Source organism: Salvelinus namaycush, chromosome 6, assembly GCF_016432855.1.
Source record: "Salvelinus namaycush isolate Seneca chromosome 6, SaNama_1.0, whole genome shotgun sequence".
Lineage (NCBI taxonomy): Eukaryota > Metazoa > Chordata > Actinopteri > Salmoniformes > Salmonidae > Salvelinus > Salvelinus namaycush.
In genome coordinates, this window is record NC_052312.1 from 45057122 (window position 1) to 45073264 (window position 16143).

Sequence of the window (16143 nt, forward strand, 5' to 3'; positions counted from 1 at the left end):
GCTGCCATAGGCCAGGCTCTTCCAGCACCAAAGGCTGCCATAGTCCAGGCTCTTCCAGCACCAAAGGCTGCCATAGGCTAGGCTCTTCCAGCACCAAATGCTGCCATAGTCCAGGCTCTTCCAGCACCAAAGGCCAGGCTCTTCCAGCACCAAAGGCTGCCAAAGGCCAGGCTCTTCCAGCACCAAAGGCTGCCATAGGCCAGGCTCTTCCAGCACCAAAGGCTGCCATAGGCCAGGCTCTTCCAGCACCAAAGGCTGCCATAGGCCAGGCTTTTACAGCAGTGTTAGCACGGATGTGAGTTTAACACCTCAGGGATGGAGTACCTTGGAGCTATCACAGCCACCATCAATTAGCCTAACCTCTGGTGCTCGAACAGACTAATTAGCACACTGCACTAGCAGGAGTGTTTAGGAACTAATTTATACCTTGATATACCTTTAGCATCATATCCTCCACAACACAACACTGACTGGAAATTACAGCTGTCTCTCAAACATGCACTATGCTTAGTAGAGAGAGTTTGTAAAACATGTGATTTACATTTACATTTTGGGATTTTTTAACAATTTAGCAGACTCTCTTATCCAGAGTGACTTACAGGAGCAATTAAGGTTAAGAGCCTTGCTCAAGGGCACATCAACAGCTTTTTCACCAAGTTGGCTCTGACATTCTTTTATTTTTTAAATATATATTTTTTTAACTTTTACCCCCTTTTCTCCCCAATTTCGTGGTATCCAATTGGAAGTTACAGTCTTGTCCCATCGCTGCAACTCCCTTATGGACTCGGGAGAGGCGAAGGTCGAGAGCCGTGCGTCCTCCGAAACACGACCCAACCAAGCCGTACTAATTCTTGACACAATGCCCACTTAACCCGGAAGCCAGCCGCACCAATGTGTCGGAGGAAACACTGTGCACCTGGCGACCGTGTCAGCGTGCACTGCTCCCGGGCCCGCCACAGGAGTAGCTAGTGCACGATGGAACATCCCTGCCAGCCAAACCCTCCCCTAACCCGGACGGCGCTGGGCCAATTGTGCGCAGACCCATGGGTCTCCCGGTCGCTGCCAGTTGTGACAGAGCCTGGACTCGAACACAGAATTTCTAGAGTCACAGCCAGCACTGTGATGCAGTGCCTTAGACCACTGCGCCACTCGGGAGGCCCTGGCTCTGAGATTCTAACCAGTGACCTTTCGGTTACTGGCCCAATGCTCTTAATCGACTGGCAAATGTGACGAGAACTAGCCACTTATGCTAATGCTAACATGATTAAAAGGGTGCCACTGTTAGCATTTAGCAGGCTAGCGTTCTCGTCTCACTCGCGATAACATGTAGACAGAAGCCCTGTGAGGTTGTGTAGAGGCTCTGTGTCTACCGTCTTTGAGAGGCGTTGACACTCTGCATGCAGATTGAACTTATTTCTCTCCTCTTTGTTGGAGTTGCATCACTCAGCTGAAACCTTCCTGTAACGTTACCTAGTGAAGGACTCATCGCTCATCATCCCAAAGGACAGTACTTAAGTATTCAGTTGAATTCAAATGTGCAACCAAGAGACCCGCTCAGAATACATGAATACAACTGATTCAGGGTCAGCTTGTCCTTAATCGGCCGTTCTGTTCTGATTCTTTATGAGACGCTGAGCTTTTCAAAGTAGGATCCTTTTGTTAAAGGGATACTTCGGAATTTTGGCAATGAAGCCCTTTATCTACTTCCCCAGAGTCAGATGAACTCGTGGATGCCATTTGTATGTCTCTGTGTGCAGTTTGAAGGAAGTTAAAGGAAGTTTCATTAGCTAACTTGCATTGGCTCGCAAAACTACCACAAACTTCCTTCATAATGGACACATTGACATAAAAATGGTATCCACGCAATCATCTGACTCATTAACCAAAATCCCAAAGTATCCCTTTAATGTACTGTCATGATGTACACACCATAGAATTACAATTCTTTCATTCTATTTCTATGGTACACACAGTTTATAGTAAGGGCCATAATGCTTACCCTGCTCTTCTCTCCTGTATGCAGGTGTACACAGTTTCTTAGTAAGTTCCCTGATTGTAACTGTGCTCCTCCCCTCTCCTCTCTGATAGGCACAACCAGGCAGCCCAAGGAAGGAGAGGTCCCGGGGGTGGACTACAACTTTGTGACTGTTGATCGGTTTATGGAATTGGAGAAAAGTGGAGCCTTACTAGAGAGCGGAACTTATGAAGGTAAAAGCAAGCTTTTCGCTTTTTTGGGGGTGTATCATGGTTTTTGGGGGGTCTTTCCTGATTTTGTTCAATTGCTTGTTGGAATAATAGTATTATGTAGCTGCGTGTTTATCCACCATCCTTCCACTTTCTGACAGAGAAGAATGAGTTGGGTGCATTTAGACAGCTCTCACACATCACTGTGACATCATAACATAGATAACAGAAAAGCTGTTTTAATCAGAGTGGAGAAAACACACTCTCACACTCTCACACACACACCCCACAACACCACTACACCTCTCCACTCCGCTATCTCCTCCATGCTGGCTCTCCTCTGAGCCCTAATGGCTCCAGAATAAACACGACTCACTCCAGTTTCTCTCCATCTGCCCTGGTCTGTGTGGCTCTGTGCTGGGTGTACTAAACTACTGGCTCTCCACTCTGTCAGATACAGGGGACTCCACCACACAGACAGATAATGCATTAACTCCATGTCTGTTCCCTCGCTGAGCCCTCCCGCTCAGCCTCGCGCCTGTCATGACAGAAAAATAAATTGCAGATGGTCAATTTAACGGTTGGTTGCCAGGAGCGATGTTAGATTCTCTCTCCGATTGAGGCCGTGTATCACTTCTCCGAGGATGTCTTCTTCCGTAGAGAGAACCCTTCTTCTCTTCTCGGTGGCTGCACCGCTGTACCACCATCATTTACCTTTTTAATATGTAATGCTCAATTAGAGAAGGAGAGCGAGAGAGGCAGAGAGAGAGAGAGAGAGAGGCAGAGAGAGAGAGAGAGAGAGACAGGTAGAGAGAGAGAGAGACAAACACAAACAGTTCACAAACACAAACGGACCCCTCAGAGCTCCAGGACAGCAACACAATTTTACCCAACCAAATCATGAGAAAACATAAATATAATTACTTGACACATTGGAAAGAACTAACAAAAAAACAGAGCAAACTAGAAGGCTATTTGGCCCTAAACAGAGAGTACACAGTGGCAGAATGTCTGACCACTGACTGACCCAAAATTAAGGAACGCTTTGACTATGTACAGACTCAGTGAGCATAGCCTTGCTATTGAGAAAGGCTGCCGTAGGCAGACCTGCCTCTCAAGAGAAGACAGGCTATGTGCCCACTGCCCACAAAATGAGGTGGAAACTGACCTGTCAAATGTATGACCATATTAGAGACACATATTTCCCTCAGATTACACAGACCCACAAAGAATTGGAAAAGCAAACACAATTTTGATAAACTCCCATATCTATTGGGTGAAATACCACAGTGTGCCATCACAGCAGCAAGATGTGTGACCTGTTGCCACAGGAAAAGGGCAACCAGTGAAGAACAAACACCATTGTAAATACAACCCATATTAATGTTTATTTATTTTCCATTTTGTACTTTAACTATTTGCACATAATATGACATTTGAAATGTCTTTATTATTTTGAAATTGTACTGTTCATTTTTTTATTGTTTATTTCACTTTTGTTTATTATCTATTTTCCCTGCTTTGGCAATGTAAACATATGTTTCCCATGCCAATAAAGCCCTTAAAGAGATGGAGAGATCACTCTTTTCTTTTGTGTGAGGAAGGCAGAGAAAAGTCATCTCAAGCTGATACAATGTGGCTGTCAGGTCCTACACTGCCAGGTTAATGTTATCCACAGTGTTGGATTTTCATCATTACAAAAGCCTTGCTTGGGAAGGTCAGAGGGTGGGTCAGTGTGTCTCTTGGCTTTTGTTTAGCTAACAGTAAGGTATGCAACTCATTTAGCATTGTAGCATACTACTGGAGGTTGTCTTCAGTTTGTGTAGGAATGTTTGAAGGTTTGAAGAATGTGGCATGATGTTTTTGTGCATTTTAGATTTGATTTCCCTGAAAGTCTGACTGAAATGTCTTTTAGTTGTTAGGCAGCAGCAGGGTAAAATAGTCTGTGGTTTTAAGCCTTTCCGTTCGATTCGCTTTTTTACAGCAATGTTCTCTCATTTGAATTTGAAACACTCACTGTGTACTCAGAAATGCGAACAAAATTCACAGGGCCTTTTTGTGACCACAGCAAATATCTGAGATACAAACCGAAATAGGACTTTCCAGCGACTATTTTCTCCATGGTCCCACAACTGTCTGCAGCATACGTGTTGTTGGAGTTCATCATTTTAATACTTAATCCCCAGGATTAGAATAATCTCATTGGATTTTCAAAATATCTTTGGGTGTCTGGTTTCTCCTCCAGAAGTACTGAAGCACCACTGAAAGGTGCAGGATAATCTCACTCTCATAGAAACCCTCTCTAGCTACATAACCTAATCTCCAGTGGAGAGGCAGTGCCTTGAAGCCTGCTCTCAAGGAAACTAGGTTCCATTGCCATGGCAACATCATATCTCCCCCCCCCCCCCCCAGTCCATTTCACACCTTGTTTACAGAGAGTAGAGCTCAAACACTTCATCAGATCTCACATCAGCTTAACAAGGACATCCGCTGTCTCAGGACTTTGCCAGGTATCTCTGTGCTAAAGCTGGTTCAAGGGATGTTTGCATATGTGCATACCTGTGTGTGTGGAGGAGATCTTAGCAGACAGTCTTCTGCTAGCAGACTCAGGGGCTGGAGGATCAGAGTGGGCAATGTGTGAAAGCATCAGCGAGGAGGAGCCCAGGGGAGCACGTTCAGAACGAACCCAGAAACGCTCTGCATGCTGGGACCTGGCGACTCCGCCATGGGGAGACAGACGGGACGACCACACAGAGCACAAAGGCCAGAGCCCAGAGAGAGAGACAGCACATTTACATTTACATTTACAACACACACACACACACACTCAATCACTAGGAATCTGTGCATGGTTTAGTGATTGATTGATGTGCGGTGGATAACACTGATGTGCCAGCAGACACGAAAGGGCTAACAGTGATGTTAGTGAAAATGCCTGGGGTGTGGGCCAGACAGTGTCAGGCTTTAGTTAGCAATATGAAGTCATGTGGGTGGGTGTGTTTGTAGGTATATGTGTTGTGGAGTGTGTGACTGTGTTTGAGTACCTCTCCTTTGACGTGCCTTGAGACTTAAGTGTGAACTTTTAAGAACTATGTGAACTTTAACTCCCAGGACGTCAACTGACATTCCACTTCCTGGTCCTGGTTCCATTGGGTTATGTAATAATGACATCATCTTCCCGCGTGACCTTCTCACTCCCTTTTAGTATTTCATTTTACAATATATTTCCCTTTAAATAGACAGTTTAATTTAATATTCTGTTTGTGCCTGTGTTGTCTACTGTGATCCCTACTTTGGCGCTTGAATATTAACTTGTAACAAGGGGAGAAAAACATCCAAGCAAATCTTTTTATAAACGTATCATCAAAGGCAAACAAAATGTGTCCAAAACTCAGGCGTGTTGCATATTAAGCAGGTTTGTACAGTGGCAGTGCTCACTGCTCACCCATGTGACTTGAGGTTCAACTCCTGAATGTGTATCTCGGTCCTCTGGTACAGATAACTATTATGAAAAGATAGAAAATATGCTCTAAATTGCTCATATTACACGTTTACTAACGTTGAGATTTCAATCTGAGGTGAAACTTCCTCAGATAATTTTCAATCTGAGCATTGTAGCTATTGGAATGGATGCACTGTAGGAGTAATAGCCTTGGCTTTAGATCAGCGGACTAACACAGTCTCATGGGGCTAACACAGTCTCAAGGGGCTAACACAGTCTCAAGGGGCTAACACAGTCTCAAGGGGCTAACACAGTCTCAAGGGGCTAACACAGTCTCAAGGGGCTAACACAGTCTCAAGGGGCTAACACAGTCTCAAGGGGCTAACACAGTCTCAAGGGGCTAACACAGTCTCAAGGGGCTAACACAGTCTCATAGGGGGCTAACACAGTCTCATGGGGGGCTAACACAGTATCATGGGGCTAACACAGTCTCAAGGGGCTAACACAGTCTCAAGGGGCTAACACAGTCTCATGGGGCTAACACAGTCTCAAGGGGCTAACACAGTCTCAAGGGGCTAACACAGTCTCAAGGGGCTAACACAGTCTCAAGGGGCTAACACAGTCTCATGGGGGGCTAACACAGTCTCATGGGGGGCTAACACAGTCTCATGGGGGGCTAACACAGTCTCAAGGGGCTAACACGGTCTCAAGGGGCTAACACGGTCTCATGGGGCTAACACGGTCTCATGGGGCTAACACGGTCTCAAGGGGCTAACACGGTCTCAAGGGGCTAACACAGTCTCAAGGGGCTAACACAGTCTCAAGGGGCTAACACAGTCTCAAGGGGCTAACACAGTCTCAAGGGGCTAACACAGTCTCAAGGGGCTAACACAGTCTCATGGGGGGCTAACACAGTCTCATGGGGGGCTAACACAGTCTCATGGGGGGCTAACACAGTCTCATGGGGCTAACACAGTCTCATGGGGCTAACACAGTCTCATGGGGCTAACACAGTCTCATGGGGCTAACACTGTCTCAGGGGGCTAACACTGTCTCATGGGGGGCTAACACAGTCTCATGGGGCTTAAACAGTCTCATGGGGCTTAAACAGTCTCAAGGGGCTAACAGTCTCAAGGGGCTAACAGTCTCAAGGGGCTAACAGTCTCAAGGGGCTAACACAGTCTCATGGGGGGCTAACACAGTCTCATAGGGGGCTAACACAGTCTCATAGGGGGCTAACACAGTCTCAGGGGGCTAACACAGTCTCAAGGGGCTAACACAGTCTCAAGGGGCTAACACAGTCTCATGGGGGGCTAACACAGTCTCAAGGGGCTAACACAGTCTCATGGGGCTTAAACAGTCTCAAGGGGCTAACAGTCTCAAGGGGCTAACAGTCTCAAGGGGCTAACACAGTCTCATGGGGCTTAAACAGTCTCAAGGGGCTAACAGTCTCAAGGGGCTAACAGTCTCATGGGGGGCTAACACAGTCTCATGGAGGGCTAACACTGTCTCATGGGGCTAACACTGTCTCATGGGGCTAACACAGTCTCGTGGAGGGCTAACACTGTCTCATGGGGCTAACACAGTCTCATGGGGCTAACACAGTCTCATGGGGGGCTAACACAGTCTCATGGGGGACTAACACAGTCTCATGGGGGACTAACACAGTCTCATGGGGGACTAACACAGTCTCATGGGGGACTAACACAGTCTCATGGGGGGCTAACACAGTCTCATTGGGCTAACACAGTCTCAAGGGGCTAACACTGTCTCATGGGGGGCTAACACAGTCTCAAGGGGCTAACACAGTCTCATGGGGCTTAAACAGTCTCATGGGGCTTAAACAGTCTCAAGGGGCTAACAGTCTCAAGGGGCTAACAGTCTCAAGGGGCTAACAGTCTCAAGGGGCTAACACAGTCTCATGGGTGGCTAACACAGTCTCATGGGGGGCTAACACAGTCTCATAGGGGGCTAACACAGTCTCAGGGGGCTAACACAGTCTCAAGGGGCTAACACAGTCTCAAGGGGCTAACACAGTCTCGTGGGGGGCTAACACAGTCTCAAGGGGCTAACACAGTCTCATGGGGCTTAAACAGTCTCAAGGGGCTAACAGTCTCAAGGGGCTAACAGTCTCATGGGGGGCTAACACAGTCTCATGGAGGGCTAACACAGTCTCATGGGGCTAACACAGTCTCATGGAGGGCTAACACAGTCTCATGGAGGGCTAACACTGTCTCATGGAGGGCTAACACTGTCTCATGGGGCTAACACAGTCTCATGGGGGACTAACACAGTCTCATGGGGGACTAACACAGTCTCATGGGGGACTAACACAGTCTCATGGGGGACTAACACAGTCTCATGGGGGGGATAACACTGTCTCATGGGGCTAACACAGTCTCTTGGGGCTAACACAGTCTCTTGGGGGGCTAACACAGTCGCATGGGGGCTAACACAGTCGCATGGGGGCTAACACAGTCGCATGGGGGCTAACACAGTCTCATGGGGGACTAACACAGTCACAAGGGGGGCTAACACAGTCTCAAGTAGGGCTAACACAGTCTCAAGGTCGGGCTAATACAGTCTCATGGGGGGCTAACACAGTCTCATGGGGGGCTAACACTGTCTCATGGGGGGCTAACACTGTCTCATGGGGGGCTAACACTGTCTCTTGGGGGGCTAACACTGTCTCATGGGGGGCTAACACAGTCTCATGGGAGGCTAACACAGTCTAATGGGGGAATAACACTGTCTCATGGGGGGGTTAACACTGTCTCATGGGGGGGATAACACTGTCTCATGGGGGGCTGACAGTCTCATGGGGCTAACACAGTCTCTTGGGGCTAACACAGTCTCTTGGGGGGCTAACACAGTCTCTTGGGGGGCTAACACATTCTCATGGGGGCTAACACAGTCGCATGGGGGACTAACACAGTCACAAGGGGGGCTAACAGTCTCAAGTAGGGCTAACACAGTCTCAAGGGGGGCTAATACAGTCTCAAGGGGGGCTAATACAGTCTCATGGGGCTAACACAGTCTCATGGGGCTAACACAGTCTCATGGGGGGCTAACACAGTCTCATGGGGGGCTAACACAGTCTCATGGGGGGCTAACACAGTCTCATGGGGGGCTAACCAATCAATCAATCAAGTTTATTTTATATAGCCCTTCGTACATCAGCTAATATCTCGAAGTGCTGTACAGAAACCCAGCCTAAAACCCCAAACAGCTAGTAATGCAGGTGTAGAAGCACGGTGGCTAGGAAAAACTCCCTAGAAAGGCCAAAACCTAGGAAGAAACCTAGAGAGGAACCAGGCTATGAGGGGTGGCCAGTCCTCTTCTGGCTGTGCCGGGTGGAGATTATAACAGAACTATGCCAAGATGTTCAAAAATGTTCATAAGTGACAAGCATGGTCAAATAATAATCATGAATAATTTTCAGTTGGCTTTTCATAGCCGATCATTAAGAGTTGAAAAACAACAGGTCTGGGACAGGTGGCGGTTCCATAACGGCAGGCAGAACAGTTGAAACTGGAATAGCAGCAAGGCCAGGCGGACTGGGGACAGCAAGGAGTCACCACGCCCGGTAGTCCCGACGTATGGTCCTAGGGCTCAGGTCCTCCGAGAGAAAGAAAGAGAGAAGGAGAAAATTAGAGAGAGCCAAGATTTTCAAAATGTTCATAAATGACAAGCATGGTCAAATAATAATCAGGAATAAATCTCAGTTGGCTTTTCATAGCCGATCATTAAGAGTTGAAAACAGCAGGTCTGGGACAGGTAGGGGTTCCGTAACCGCAGGCAGAACAGTTGAAACTGGAATAGCAGCAAGGCCAGGCGGACTGGGGACAGCAAGGAGTCATCATGCCCGGTAGTCCTGACGTATGGTCCTAGGGCTCAGGTTCTCAGAGAGAGAGAAAGAAAGAGAGAACGAGAGAATTAGAGAGAGCATACTTAAATTCACACAGGACACTGGATAAGACAGGAGAAGTACTCCAGGTATAACCAACTGACCCTAGCCCCCCGACACAAACTACTGCAGCATAAATACTGGAGGCTGAGACAGGAGCGGTCAGGAGACACTGTGGCCCCATCCGAAGATGGGGCCACAGAGAAGAAGGGGCTAACACAGTCCCATCCGAAGAAGGGGCTAACACAGTCTCATGGGGGGCTAACACAGTCTCATGGGGGGCTAACACAGTCTCATGGGGGGCTAACACATTCTCATGGGGGCTAACACAGTCGCATGGGTGCTAACACAGTCTCAAGGGGGGCTAACACAGTCTCAAGGGGCTAACACAGTCTCATGGGGCTAACACAGTCTCAAGGGGCTAACACAGCCTCAAGGGGCTAACACAGTCTCAAGGGGGGCTAACACAGTCTCAAGGGGGGCTAACACAGTCTCAAGGGGCTAACAGTCTCATGGGGGGCTAACACAGTCTCATGGAGGGCTAACACAGTCTCATGGGGCTAACACAGTCTCATGGAGGGCTAACACAGTCTCATGGAGGGCTAACACTGTCTCATGGGGCTAACACAGTCTCATGGGGCTAACACAGTCTCATGGGGGACTAACACAGTCTCATGGGGGACTAACACAGTCTCATGGGGGACTAACACAGTCTCATGGGGGACTAACACAGTCTCATGGGGGGGATAACACTGTCTCATGGGGCTAACACAGTCTCTTGGGGCTAACACAGTCTCTTGGGGGGCTAACACAGTCGCATGGGGGCTAACACAGTCGCATGGGGGCTAACACAGTCGCATGGGGGCTAACACAGTCTCATGGGGGACTAACACAGTCACAAGGGGGGCTAACACAGTCTCAAGTAGGGCTAACACAGTCTCAAGGTCGGGCTAATACAGTCTCATGGGGGGCTAACACAGTCTCATGGGGGGCTAACACTGTCTCATGGGGGGCTAACACTGTCTCATGGGGGGCTAACACTGTCTCATGGGGGGCTAACACTGTCTCATGGGGGGCTAACACAGTCTCATGGGAGGCTAACACAGTCTAATGGGGGAATAACACTGTCTCATGGGGGGGTTAACACTGTCTCATGGGGGGGATAACACTGTCTCATGGGGGGCTGACAGTCTCATGGGGCTAACACAGTCTCTTGGGGCTAACACAGTCTCTTGGGGGGCTAACACAGTCTCTTGGGGGGCTAACACATTCTCATGGGGGCTAACACAGTCGCATGGGGGACTAACACAGTCACAAGGGGGGCTAACAGTCTCAAGTAGGGCTAACACAGTCTCAAGGGGGGCTAATACAGTCTCAAGGGGGGCTAATACAGTCTCATGGGGCTAACACAGTCTCATGGGGCTAACACAGTCTCATGGGGGGCTAACACAGTCTCATGGGGGGCTAACACAGTCTCATGGGGGGCTAACACAGTCTCATGGGGGGCTAACCAATCAATCAATCAAGTTTATTTTATATAGCCCTTCGTACATCAGCTAATATCTCGAAGTGCTGTACAGAAACCCAGCCTAAAACCCCAAACAGCTAGTAATGCAGGTGTAGAAGCACGGTGGCTAGGAAAAACTCCCTAGAAAGGCCAAAACCTAGGAAGAAACCTAGAGAGGAACCAGGCTATGAGGGGTGGCCAGTCCTCTTCTGGCTGTGCCGGGTGGAGATTATAACAGAACTATGCCAAGATGTTCAAAAATGTTCATAAGTGACAAGCATGGTCAAATAATAATCATGAATAATTTTCAGTTGGCTTTTCATAGCCGATCATTAAGAGTTGAAAAACAACAGGTCTGGGACAGGTGGCGGTTCCATAACGGCAGGCAGAACAGTTGAAACTGGAATAGCAGCAAGGCCAGGCGGACTGGGGACAGCAAGGAGTCACCACGCCCGGTAGTCCCGACGTATGGTCCTAGGGCTCAGGTCCTCCGAGAGAAAGAAAGAGAGAAGGAGAAAATTAGAGAGAGCCAAGATTTTCAAAATGTTCATAAATGACAAGCATGGTCAAATAATAATCAGGAATAAATCTCAGTTGGCTTTTCATAGCCGATCATTAAGAGTTGAAAACAGCAGGTCTGGGACAGGTAGGGGTTCCGTAACCGCAGGCAGAACAGTTGAAACTGGAATAGCAGCAAGGCCAGGCGGACTGGGGACAGCAAGGAGTCATCATGCCCGGTAGTCCTGACGTATGGTCCTAGGGCTCAGGTTCTCAGAGAGAGAGAAAGAAAGAGAGAACGAGAGAATTAGAGAGAGCATACTTAAATTCACACAGGACACTGGATAAGACAGGAGAAGTACTCCAGGTATAACCAACTGACCCTAGCCCCCCGACACAAACTACTGCAGCATAAATACTGGAGGCTGAGACAGGAGCGGTCAGGAGACACTGTGGCCCCATCCGAAGATGGGGCCACAGAGAAGAAGGGGCTAACACAGTCCCATCCGAAGAAGGGGCTAACACAGTCTCATGGGGGGCTAACACAGTCTCATGGGGGGCTAACACAGTCTCATGGGGGGCTAACACATTCTCATGGGGGCTAACACAGTCGCATGGGTGCTAACACAGTCTCAAGGGGGGCTAACAGTCTCAAGGGGCTAACACAGTCTCATGTGGCTAACACAGTCTCAAGGGGCTAACACAGCCTCAAGGGGCTAACACAGTCTCAAGGGGGGCTAACACAGTCTCAAGGGGGGCTAACACAGTCTCAAGGGGGGCTTAAACAGTCTCAAGGGGCTAACAGTCTCAAGGGGCTAACAGTCTCAAGGGGCTAACAGTCTCAAGGGGCTAACAGTCTCAAGGGGCTAACACAGTCTCATGGGGGGCTAACACAGTCTCAAGGGGGGCTAACACAGTCTCAAGGGGGGCTAACACAGTCTCAAGGGGGGCTTAAACAGTCTCAAGGGGCTAACAGTCTCAAGGGGCTAACAGTCTCAAGGGGCTAACAGTCTCAAGGGGCTAACACAGTCTCATGGGGGGCTAACACAGTCTCATGGAGGGCTAACACTGTCTCATGGGGGGCTAACACAGTCTCATGGAGGGCTAACACTGTCTCATGGGGCTAACACAGCCTCTTGGGGCTAACACAGTCTCATGGGGGGCTAACACAGTCTCATGGGGCTTAAACAGTCTCAAGGGGCTAACAGTCTCAAGGGGCTAACAGTCTCAAGGGGCTAACACAGTCTCATGGGGGGCTAACACAGTCTCATGGGGGGCTAACACAGTCTCATGGGGGACTAACACAGTCTCATAGGGGGCTAACACTGTCTCATGGGGGGCTAACACAGTCTCATCGGAGGCTAACACAGTCTAATGGGGGAATAACACTGTCTCATGGGGGGGTTAACACTGTCTCATGGGGTGGATAACACTGTCTCATGGGGGGCTGACACAGTCTCATGGGGCTAACACAGTCTCTTGGGGCTAACACAGTCTCATGGGGGGCTAACACAGTCTCATGGGGGGCTAACACAGTCTCATGGGGGGCTAACACATTCTCATGGGGGCTAACAGTCGCATGGGTGCTAACACAGTCTCAAGGGGGGCTAACACAGTCTCATGGGGCTAACACAGTCTCATGGGGCTAACACAGTCTCATGTGGCTAACACAGTCTCAAGGGGCTAACACAGTCTCAAGGGGGGCTAACACTGTCTCATGGGGGGCTAACACAGTCTCATGGGAGGCTAACACAGTCTCATGGGAGGCTAACACTGTCTCATGGGGGGGTTAACACTGTCTCATGGGGGGGATAACACTGTCTCATGGGGGGCTGACACAGTCTCATGGGGCTAACACAGTCTCTTGGGGCTAACACAGTCTCTTGGGGGGCTAACACAGTCTCTTGGGGGGCTAACACAGTCTCATGGGGGGCTAACACAGTCTCATGGAGGGCTAACACATTCTCATGGGGGCTAATACAGTCACATGGGGGCTAACACAGTGTCATGGGGGACTAACACAGTCACAAGGGGGGCTAACACAGTCTCAAGTGGGGCTAACACAGTCTCAAGTGGGGCTAACACAGTCTCAAGTGGGGCTAACACAGTCTCAAGTGGGGCTAACACAGTCTCAAGGGGGGCTAATACAGTCTCAAGGGGGGCTAATACAGTCTCATGGGGCTAACACAGTCTCATGGGGCTAACACAGTCTCATGGGGGCTAACACAGTCACATGGGGGCTAACACAGTGTCATGGGGGGCTAACACAGTCTCAAGGGGGGCTAACACAGTCTCAAGTGGGGCTGACACAGTCTCATGGGGCTAACACAGTCTCTTGGGGCTAACACAGTCTCTTGGGGGGCTAACACAGTCTCATGGGGGGCTAACACAGTCTCATGGGGGGCTAACACATTCTCATGGGGGCTAACACAGTCGCATGGGGGCTAACACAGTGTCATGGGGGACTAACACAGTCACAAGGGGGGCTAATACAGTCTCAAGTGGGGCTAACACAGTCTCAAGTGGGGCTAACACAGTCTCAAGTGGGGCTAACACAGTCTCAAGGGGGGCTAACACAGTCTCAAGGGGGGCTAACACAGTCTCATGGGGGGCTAACACTGTCTCATGGGGCACTAACACTGTCTCATAGGGGGCTTTTACAGTCTCAAGGGGGGCTAACACAGTCTCATGGGGGGCTAACAAGGTCTCATGGGGCTAACACAGTCTCATGGGGCACTAACACTGTCTCATGGGGGCTTTTACAGTCTCAAGGGGGGCTAACACAGTCTCATTGGGGGCTAACAAGGTCTCATGGGGGGTTAACACAGTCTCATGGGGGGCTAACACAGTCTCATGGGGGGCTAACACAGTCTCGTGGGGGGCTAACACAGTCTCGTGGGGGGCTAACACAGTCTCATGGAGGGCTAACACTGTCTCATGGGGAGACCTAAGTTCAAACATCAGTCTGTCACATTGGCCATTTTGATTCTTTAACCTCACCCACCAGCACCTAAGTATAATATGATGTGTGTATGACTGACTAAGTATATAAAATGATCATTAATGTGAAGTATCCCTTCCTTCCTTCTCTAGAGAACTATTACGGCACCCCCAAGCCCCCGTGCGAGCCCAGCCCTCTGCTGCTAAATGTAACAGATCAGCTCCTGCCGGGCGCCCGACCCAGCTCCAAGGGGAAGAGGAAACGGAACAAGTCGGTCAGCAACATGGAGAAGGCCGGCATCGAGCCACCCGAGGATGAGGAGGAGGAGAGGCCCGTTGTCAATGGCAACGGCAATGGCATCACCCCAGGTTAGGTTCCAACGCAGACATAGTGTTGATGTGCAACAATAGATCCTCGTCATGACAACAAGTTCACCGCCGAAATGAGATAGCACCGACCCCTGGGATCTGATCAGACAACATAGCAACAGTCTATCGTCTAGGTTACATCATAGCAACCGGCTCTCAGTCAGGCCCATACAATAACATAATAAAGGATGGATACAAGTCCCTACTGCCTACAGGGAGCTCTTCCCAGGGAGCTCAGATCATCATCATCATAGATAGTCTAAATGAAAAACTGTGGAGTTCTAGTGCCTGTAAATAGCATGAGTACATCCCTCAAGCATACCATGTAGCAGAACTGATAGTGTTCAGAGACAACAGCCTTACACTGTATCCCATCTCATCCCATCTCCCAGTCATTAGATGAGATCACAGTACATTTAGTCTACGTCACGTAGCCAGAGGCTAGATTCAACCCCCCGCACCGACACAGAGAAACATCGCCTGGAGGCTGTGATCAAATCAAGCGTGGGGTTCCACGAAGCAGATTTACTGGATCAATGCAAGCCACATCACAGTCATTACTCTCAACTAGGAGCAAAGATGCTGGCTGTCTAACTTAATATAAGAACGGAGAAACCCTATGTTAGCCATGAAACAAAATAGTATAATTAATTTTGACTTGACATTTGTTAATGTAAAAATAAATGACACTGTTACGGTAGTTGTTTAGTAAAACCTTTTGAGACCTTTCGAAAATGGCTTTACATTATATATGCAATCCATTATTATTGATCAACCTATTCATTATAATGTATGTTCTGGTCAGGTAACCCATATACAGTGGCTTGCCAAAGTATTCAACCCCTTTGGCTTTTTTCCTATTTTGTTGCCTTACAACCTGGAATTAAAATAGATTTTTGGGGGGTTTGTATCATTTGATTCACACAACATGCCTACCACTTTGAAGATGCAAAATATGTTTTATTGTGAAACAAACAAGTAATAAGACAAAAAAACAGAAAACCTGAGCATGCATACCTATTCACCCTGCAAAGTCAATACTTTGTAGAGCCACCTTTTGCAGCAATTACAGCTGCAAGTCTTTTGGGGTATGTCTCTATAAGTTTGGCACATCTAGCCACCGGGATTTTTGCTCATTCTTCAAGGCAAAACTGCTCCAGCAGTGGGGATGGGTTCTGCTGGTGTACAGCAATCTTTAAGTCATACCACAGATTCTCAACTGGATTGAGGTCTGGGCTTTGACTAGGCCATTCCAGGACATGTTTCCCCTTAAACCACTTGAGTGTTGATTTAGCA

The 16143-nt window shown here is 48.8% G+C and overlaps 1 protein-coding gene across 1 annotated transcript in view; it reads left to right on the forward strand.

Moving 5' to 3' along the window:
- The first annotated feature begins 1960 nt into the window (after positions 1–1960).
- Positions 1961–16143, forward strand: part of LOC120049146 (membrane-associated guanylate kinase, WW and PDZ domain-containing protein 2-like) — a 93880-nt gene continuing 79697 nt past the window's right edge. Inside the window, exons 1-3 of the mRNA XM_038995378.1 lie at positions 1961–1979; positions 2089–2208; positions 14632–14847. Of these exons, the coding sequence (XP_038851306.1) occupies positions 1961–1979; positions 2089–2208; positions 14632–14847 (355 nt within the window). The remainder of the gene's footprint in view (positions 1980–2088; positions 2209–14631; positions 14848–16143) is intronic.